The following is a 9,155-nucleotide window of genomic DNA, read 5'->3' on the forward strand; positions in this document are numbered from 1 at the left end:
CTGTTGGCTCAGAACCCCAGCCCACCTCTTCTCTGCTGTCTGGCCTTGCCTCATGCGCATCTGGGTTCTCAAGGATCCTCCTCCCCCCACCAAGAGTCAGAAATGCCTCCACCATAAGACTTCAGTTTTCTTTGCTTGGGGCTGGGGGAGGCCAGGACTCTAAGGTGCCTCACAGAGGTGGGCACATGAGGTGGCCTAGAGGCTGGATTTTGAGGACTGTCTTGGGGGAGAAGATGCTAGAAAGGATGAGCATAGCAAGGCCAGGGGTGCTCCATTCAGAGAGGAGAAAGGTTGGTGGGGTGGTAAGGAAGGGAAGGCAGGTGCACTGGAAGTCCTGGGTTCTCTGTGCCTGAGTGTCACCTCCGCTGTCCCCTGTCATCTCAGGCATCCTTGTTCACGTGGACAACCTTCGCTGGGAGGGCGTCCCTTTCATCTTGATGTCTGGCAAAGCCTTGGATGAGAGAGTGGGCTACATTCGGATCTTGTTTAGGAACCAGGCTTACTGTGCCCAGAACGAGAAGCGCTGGGTGGTGGACCAGAGCCAGTGCCTGCCTCGACAGATCATCTTCTACATTGGACATGGTGAGCTGGGCAGCCCTGCCGTGCTGGTCAGTCGGAATCTGTTCAGACCCTCCCTGCCCTCCAAGAGCTGGAAGGAAGTGGAGGGCCGACCTGGGCTCCACCTTTTCGGCCGCCCTATCTCTGATTACTATGCCTACAGCCCCGTGAGGGAGCAGGATGCCTATTCTGTCCTCATATCTCATATCTTCCACGGCCGAAAGGACTCCTTCATCACCACGGAGAACTTGCTGGCCTCCTGGGTCTTCTGGACGCCCTTGCTGGACAGCCTGGCCCACGAGGTCCCACGCCTCTACCCAGGAGGAGCTGAGAATGGGTACCTGTTGGACTTTGAGTTCAGTGGCGCCCAGCTGCGCTTTTGCCAGCAGCAGCTGGAGCAGCTGGTGCCTGGGCCAGGTTCTGCTCCAATGCCCAGTAACTTCCAGGTTCTTACAGCCAAGTACCGGGAAAGCCCCCTGATCTCGGCCTGGCCTGAGGAGCTGATCTCTAAGCTGGCCGATGACATCGAGGCCACAGCCGTGCGGGCCGTACGGCGGTTTGGCGAGTTCCATCTGGCACTCTCTGGTGGCTCAAGCCCTGTGCCCCTGTTGGAGCAGCTGGCCACTGGGCACTTTGGCTTCCCCTGGGCCCAGACACATCTGTGGCTGGTGGATGAGCGCTGTGTCCCACTTTGGGATCCTGAGTCAAACTTCCAGGGCCTGCAGGCTCACCTGCTACGGTACATCAGGGTCCCCTACTACAATATCCACCCCATGCCTGTGCATCTGCACCAGCGGCTCTGTGCTGAGGAGGACCAGGGGGCCCAGATGTATGCCAGCGAGATCTCAGCCCTGGTGACCAACAGCAGCTTTGACCTGGTGCTGCTGGGCATGGGCACGGACGGGCACACAGCCTCCCTCTTCCCACAGTCCCCTGCTGGCCTGGATGGCACACAGCCAGTAGTGCTGACCAGGAGCCCCTACAAGCCACACCAGCGCATGAGCCTTAGCCTGCCCCTCATCAACCGTGCCAGGAAGGTGGCAGTCCTGGTCATGGGCAGAGTGAAGCGTGAGATCACCATGCTGGTGAGCCGCGCAGGCCATGAGCCCAAGAAGTGGCCCATTTCAGGTGTCCTGCCTAGTTCTGGCCAGCTGGTTTGGTATATGGACTATGAGGCATTTCTGGGGTGATGGTGCCTTTGGCCTTTGCTCACTCCCATGCTTGCTTTCCCCTGTACTGCCCCCTTCCTCTTCATCCCACCACCTGCCCTGGCTCTCTGGAACCCGATGCCTCAGGGTTAAGCCCCAGAGAGGAAAGGATGAGGCCTTATACCAATCCCTTTGACAGTCTGTATCTAGTTGTGGTGGGTAGGCACAGACATAAGGAAGAAGTGGAGTCTCTGCTCTTGAGAACTTCCAGTCCAAGTTAGGAGAGAAGTAGCCCCCTTAAGAACATAGCTGTAGCAGTTACGCATTAATACCAGCCAGCACAAATAGGACACTGTGAAAGCTCCCAACTTCAATAGCAATACAATGGCTAGGGTTAATTAGAGAAGGCTTCCTGGAAGGAGTGATCCTTGAACAGGCTCCTGTGCAAAAGAAAAATATGGATGATAGAAGGGAGCACAGGTGTTCATCAGGTACAGAGCCCATGCAAAGCAGGGTGCTAGAAACTGTTCAGAGACCTTGAGTTGGCTGAGTCCCTATTTCTCCCGTCTATTCCCTTCTTTCTGAGACTTTGACATTTAGTCTACTGTCCTGGCCTCTTTGTGGCTGCCTCCTGCTCTGTCTCTGTGCTCAGACAGATGAAGGATGGTAGTAGTAACACAGCAACAGATAACTAGGAAGTTAAAAGGTCCCAGAAATCTCACAACTGGTATTTGGAGCTTCCTTTCTCAGTAGATGAACAGCTCTGCGCAGGGGAGGCCCCTGCCCACTCCCCCTTCTCTAGCCAACCCCGTCGTGATACGCAGTGGGCATAGACGATTCGGCCATTCCAGGGGTCCCTCAATCAAGAGGGTCCTTTGCACCTCAGGGGACTTCCGATGGGTGTATACTCTCAGTATACCCTCTCACTTTACCAGGAAATTTGGTTAAGTCTTTCTGTGATGGGACACATCATTTGTGGGGAGAGATGTGATGTCAGTGGTCCAGACCGTCCAGGTGCTCTGATCTGCCCAGACAGGAGCCAGGCCTCCTCCACAGGCCAGGCAGCTCCTAGGCCGCACTGGCTACCCACCAGCTTCTCAGGAATGTGGCCAGTTTGCAGCCTTCGGGGGACAAGTGGCAGTCTACCTTCCTCGCTACCCCTCGGGGACACGGAGCCTGCCTACCTGCTATCTGCTGGCCCCTCCTGCCACCTCTCATGTCACTGCCAACACTGCTGACCACCTAGGGAACAAATAGATAGCTTCTGTTTGGAGCAGGTTGGGTCCTCTGTTCTTGATTAGCGCTGGGCCAGTACTAGTGTGTGGAGGGTCCCTCTGAAAATCTTTTTAAAAATATTCTCACTAATTATTATTTCAACTTCCCACATCATGCTCCCCAGACATTACCATAAAGGAATAAGACCAATCATTCTGTGTAACTGCTCTCTTATTGTAAAGTCACACTTTGTGTCAGGTGTTGGTGTCACCCTGAGGGCTTTCGTGAGAAGGAGCATCGCAAAGTGTATTTCTCTGCTTTTGATTGTTTACACTTTCTTCAAGGCAATGGATTTCAAAGAATTCTGGCTTTCATTTGAGATGAGTGCATGTGAATTGGGTGCCCGAGTGGGGGTTCTTTATGTGAAAGGCACTGGTTCTCTATGTGAAAGGCACAGGAAAGACTGGTAATGCCCGTGATGGCCCGCCAGCACCATCCACAGCTGCCCGCCCCTCGAAAGGTAAACCCCAGGGGGGCAAGGGCCTGAAGAGGGCTGCTGCCCACCCCCCACCCCCGTGTCACCAGACCGGTGTCAGGCCGTCCCCTGCTGTCAAAAGTCCCTGGCCTCCTATGACCCGTCTGGACAGGACATCTCCTTACACCAAGAGAGCTAACCTCAGAAAAGCGGAACCTCACTGCCGGGTCTGGATGTCTGTCTGTCTCTCTCTTTCTCTCTGGGGGTCCGCATTTTAGGGTTTTTTGGTTTGTTTTTTTGTTTTTGTTTTTGCATCTGGTGGGCCGTGCTCCTGAGGGGACGCAGGTGGTTGCAGGCCGGGTGGTGCCACCTGTGGCCGCGTGGGGGCGCTCTTGCACCGCCCCGGCCCTCCCGGTGTGGCTGGCGGAGGAGCCTTCATCAGGGGAGTGAAAAGGACCAGGCCTGGGGCTACACACCCTGCTTGCCCTGCTCACTTGGTCTCATCTACCCTCTCAGCCAACCCTGAGGAGAGGGGTGCAGTCTTTTTTTCTGGATGACTTTGAACCTGAACCTGAACCTGTCTGTTGACAGCAGGCCTGGGTGCCAGCCCTGTCCTGCCCCTTCCTTCCCAGGGGGCTCTTGTTGCTCAAAGGGGTGCTTCCTAGGTGGTCGCAAGCCTGCATGCCCTTGGGGTCCTGGAAGAGGCCCAGGGCCCCTCCACAGCAAATGAGCATCTCTAGAGCAAGCACGGTACTATTTGTTGTGTGGAATGAACTAGGGACTTTCCAGGCTGTTGTAAACTAGATTGTGGTTCTGATCTGGGAGCAGTTTTCTGCTAAGCAAGTGAAAAAATGGTGCCTTGTTGACCTTCCTGCTGCTTGTTTCTCTGCAGACAGTGCTTTATTCCCGCTCTTGGGCCTCCAGGTGCGAAGAATCAAAGCTCGCTGCCAGCGAACTGATGGTTCAGGATGCCCCTCTGGGGCGTCCTCCCCCAAGTACAGGCTTCTGGCCCCAGGCCCAGAGCTTGCTCCTGCTCTGCCTTGCTCCCTCCTTCCCCATTTGTACAGAGCTGAGGGCAGTGTGACAGAGGAGGGAAGAAGCTTCCACCAGACCTTAAGGGGCAGTTTCCCGCAATTTAGTTTTCAGGAACAAAAAAAAAAATTTTTTTCCGGCAAAAATACGCAGCCTCACATAAGCAGACTCAGCATCAGTTGTATCCAGTTAGGCTTTTATCCTGAGCAGACAGAACCCTGCAGAACTTACTCCACTTGTAGAGAAGCTGCCTGGCAGCATGTTCTCAAATGAACCAGGCACAGGAAAGACTGGTAATGCCCATGATGGCCCACCAGCACCATCCACAGCTGCCCGCCCCTCGAAAGGTGGACCCCAGGGGGGCAAGGGCCTGAAGAGGGCTGCTGCCCACCCCCCACCCCCTTGTGACCAGACCGGTGTCAGGCCGTCCCCTGCTGTCAGCATCCTGACCTGAAGCCCTTGTTGCTTGCACCCCTCCTATACCTCCCACCACTGCTCTGCTGGGCCGTGGGCCACAGTCTGCAGCCCATGCTGGTGGCACCTGGGGGACTGCTCGCTTTGTTCAGGTGACCTCCCCTTGAGGAAGAGGGGACTTCCTCCAGTCTAACCAGCATCTGGTAGCCGATGGGAACCTGAGGGGGTGTCTAGGCAGATAAACGGGGAAAATGGGCTCAGTTGGTTCTCCCAGTTCTCAGAGGCTCTGGGCATTTGAGTTCTAGCAACGGGTGTTGCCTGGTTGCAAGCGTGGATTGGTTCCCGCCTGGGTCCTGCCTGCCTTCTCTTCCCTCGGCTCACCGGCAGGTCACCCGAGCCACAGGCTCTGCGGCCCAGCATCCATCTCGTGTTTCTGGCTATGGGGTGCCCTGTGCCCCACACTGTGCAGTCTCAGTACGAAGCCACAGTCCCTGGGTGTCCTATCAGCACTAGAGCAGATCGCTGCCCCTGTTCAGAGCAGCCTTCACTCCACACAGGTCTCCACGGGTGGAGCAAGCTGGAACCCAGGCCAGCATGTTTTCTGGGGATGCACAGTAGCAGATGTCTTCCCTAGAGGCGATGCTCTGGCCTCCCTCCCCTCCCCCCTGCCCAGCCAACAGCTCTGGGTGGTCTTTGAGCACGACTTCCACAGCTCATCACTAAATGAGATACAAGTTCATTAGTACTGTCACCAGCATGAGACAGAAGTGGCAGGATTTGAGGCCTTTCTGAAATTATAGCACACCAGGGAACCTACCTCCCCAGCAGCTTCTGGTCGCTTCTGTTTGCAAAGCAGATCCCTGGGGTTGCATTTGTGTGTGACCTGAAGGTGAGATAGGGCGTAGGTCTAGGTGAATTATGCTTCCACTTGTTTGTTGATTCCCAAGGATGGTCTTTGTCTAAGCCTCTTGCCCTGCTCTCAGGTGCTTTACAGCGCATCTCTGCATCTCTTCTGTCCCTCGGGTGTAGGGCCAGGTAAACATGTTTGCATTTGCTCAGAGCCCAGTGGAGCATATTGGCTAGTCGTTTGCTTTGAAAGTGGAAGTGCAAACAGACACTACATAAATTTGTCGGTTTGGGTCTTTAGCCTTACCGCTACGGAAGTCTAGGAAGGTCAGTTAGAACATGTCACAAGATACATAACTGGGAAAGGAAAGGACCCTGGGTTAGCTCCAGACCAGGGCCCAGGGTGCATCCAGCTGTCTGAGGTGTGACCTGTGCAGTCTGCTCCTCCAGGCCCCACAACCAGCAGGGCCTCCACTGGGCACGAGGGTGGTGCTGCCCCGGCCTGAGTGCAGAGCTTTCAGCCGGAAGGCCGTGCTGGTCCGGTGCCTGCAGGAGACCTAGACGGGGGTGTGGCGGTGTGGGGGCGGCCAGTGTGGAAACCAGGGTCTGTTACAATCAGGGCCGTGTCCGGGCCTTCTCTGTCCCATGCTGGGACACTCCATCCTGGGCTTCTAGCGAGCAGAGAGACAGGGAAGCTCCTTTCTCAGAGGGACCATGTCCCTATGTGGCCGGGCGACAGTAGGCATGAAAACTGCTCTCTGCCAGGCAGCAGGAATGTGCCTTGTTTTCTCACGCAGAGAAACTGCCCCTGTTTTTTATGGAAGTGGTGAACACTCAAAGATGTCTCAGACCATGAGACACATTCAGAATGGAGTTTTTAAAAAGACTTTTTGTATGTCAAATGTAACATTTATTTTTTAAACAATAAAATTGTTTTGCCACAGTCCATGCTCTCCTTCTTCCTCTGGGAGACAGGGTGTGTGGGTTTCGGACCTGGCCATTGTGCTCTGCGTGCTCTTGGAGGTGGGGGGTGAGTAAGGTCTGGGAGGGAAGACCTCCTGACGTCCTCACTGCAGGTGCAGGTGTGTGGGGGCAAGCCAGCTGCATCCCATTGGTACGAGACCCACAGGCCTCCTGGGAGAGACCGCAGTGGGCCAGGTGACTGGACTTCATGGGTCTCTAAGCTATTCGCCCAGCATTTCTGGCAGCCTACCAGCTGGGGAAAACCTTGCCCAGAGGAGGTATATTGTGGTGTCTGAGAGGGGGACACCAGGAGGGAGCTCCTCTGAAAGCTGCAGGGCTTGATGGCCATAGTTGGTCATTTTTGTGTCCTCTGGTCGGTTTTCACCTCCAACCTGTGTCATGTTCCCAGGAACCTAAAGATTTGGGGGAGGGGTCAGATAAAGTGTCAGAACCATGGGGGGTGGGGGTATGGGAGCCAGAGATTCATTGGCTGCGGGCCCCAAGGAGGTGTGGTGACCTCACGAGGCAGTGACAAGAGCCACAGATTCATCCAGAGAATGATGTCCCCAGGGACCAGAGAGTCCTCGGCTCTGCTGCATCCCAGGAAGTGTGCCGAGAATGTGCTTCTGGGGAGGTGGCCCAGAGCTGGGGGAGAGACCGGTGTTGGTTCCCTATTGTCTGCTGGGAGCCCAGCCGGTGTCTGTGAAGGCAGCAGTGGAGAGTCTCCCCCTCCCCCCCCCGCCGCCCCCTTCCCTGGGAGCCTCCGTGTACTTGTGTTCAGGGGTCCTGGAGAGACAAGACGTCCGATGCCCACAGCTGCAATGACTGGCTCGGTGGGGACTGTCAATCAAATCAGAGTGAATTCAAGGATGAGAGCCAAAGCTGTTCTGTGTCCTGGACCTGCTGGCAGCCCTTGCCCACCACGAGGAGCCTGAGAGTGAGGGGCACGGCAGAGCAGAGCCCAGGGAGCCACCCCAGGCCCAGACACCAGTCGCACCGTGATACTGCCCACTGATCATTGATTTGCAGGAGCTTCAATTAGTGAAAATAGGGCTGTCACCTGTGGCAAGGAATACACTTAAGAGGCACCACAGCTGAGGGGCGGGGGATGAGGAAGCCCAACAGAAACCCCACAGTGACCCGAGAGGTGGCTGGGGCCCATCAGGAGGGCAGATGGCTCCGTCCGGGCCAGGCTTTCATCAGTCCAGGGTGGCCACACCAGCTCTGGCTGGCTCAGTGCTATAGTGCTTTGGCTCTTAGTGGTTTCTTCATCTGGACCATTTTTCTTGCTTGACCAAAGTGTTTGCAAAGCAAGTCAGAAGGGCAGGAGGGATGGAGCTCTTGGCGGAGAAGCTCAGGAAACCCTGGCCTAAAAGGCTTCTCGGGAGTCTCCTCCCAGCCCTGCGGGACCACAGCCAGAGCCCTGGAGGGCGTCAGCTTGTACCCTGGGCCCCCAGCAGAGGGGGACTGTGTGGCTGGATGCCACTGGCTGTCCTCTGTTCTCTCCCCCATCTGCCCACTGTCCCTGACCTGTCCACTGAGTGAGTACCAAGACCCCAGAGACTCCACATGCCTGTGGCGCAGTAAACGTGTGACTGAATGGATAGAGGGTGATCGTGAAAGCTGGACAAAAATTGTCAGCTATGGCTGGGAAAGTTCAGGGACTGTCCTGAAGTCCTTGCTCACAGGTGCCGCCTCCTGGAGGACCTACTGAGCAGGGCCATCTCAGTAATGTAGGGAGGCTATCCCAGCAGGAGCCTGGGGGAGAGTCACCAAGAGAGGCTCAGGCAGGTCTGCTGGGGAGCCCCGAGGTAGGTGTCTGTGGGTGAGGACAGAACAGGGCTGGTGCCTGGGACCGCGAAGCTTCCGCAGGGCGCCATCGGCAGAGCTTCTCGAAGCCAGGGCAGCCAATGCGAGAGGCCAGATGGGTAGAGGACAAGGTGGGTGTGGCAGCCAGAGGGGAGACTGATACATGGCATCACCTCCAGGGGAGATTGCATCTCCCACTTCACAGCAGTGGCTGCAACGGGCGCCAGTACTCATGTTGGGGTGATGGGCATGCAGAAGTGAGGCAAGGTCTACCCTCACACCTGGGACTTTCCGGCTTACTGCAGATGGGGAGCGGGGCCAGGGGTCAATGTGGCTGCCGGACATTGGCAGGCGTGACCCCCCCACCCCTGTGCCTCATCCGCTCCTGCCATCCTGAAGGGTGTGGGCACAGCCGCTCCCCTCTCTCGTCCCGAGCCCTGACAGGCCTGTGGACACTGCCATCATATTTTTTGTTTGAAGAAGCATTATTGGAAATAAAAATCATAAAACTAGGCTCATGCCACCACTTACACCCTCCCTGCTGCTCCACATGCTTTCATTTTTAGCAGAAAGAAAAAAATAATACAGAAAAGCAAAGATAAGAATATTAAACTAGGGACACCTGGGTGGCTCAGCAGTTGAGCGTCTGCCTTCTCAGGACGTGATCCTGGAGTCCTGGGGTCGAGTCCCACGTC

The 9,155-nt window shown here is 56.0% G+C and overlaps 1 protein-coding gene across 6 annotated transcripts in view; it reads left to right on the forward strand.

Moving 5' to 3' along the window:
- H6PD (hexose-6-phosphate dehydrogenase/glucose 1-dehydrogenase) overlaps positions 1 to 6,631 on the forward strand; it is a 29,733-nt gene extending 23,102 nt beyond the window's left edge. For all 6 annotated transcript variants that reach the window (XM_072731223.1, XM_026005069.2, XM_072731225.1 and 3 more), the window contains one exon: positions 385 to 6,631. In XM_072731223.1, the coding sequence (XP_072587324.1) occupies positions 385 to 1,748 (1,364 nt within the window). In that variant the 3' untranslated portion in view covers positions 1,749 to 6,631. The remainder of the gene's footprint in view (positions 1 to 384) is intronic.
- Positions 6,632 to 9,155: the final 2,524 nt, after the last annotated feature.

Source organism: Vulpes vulpes, chromosome 12, assembly GCF_048418805.1.
Source record: "Vulpes vulpes isolate BD-2025 chromosome 12, VulVul3, whole genome shotgun sequence".
NCBI classification, from domain to species: domain Eukaryota; kingdom Metazoa; phylum Chordata; class Mammalia; order Carnivora; family Canidae; genus Vulpes; species Vulpes vulpes.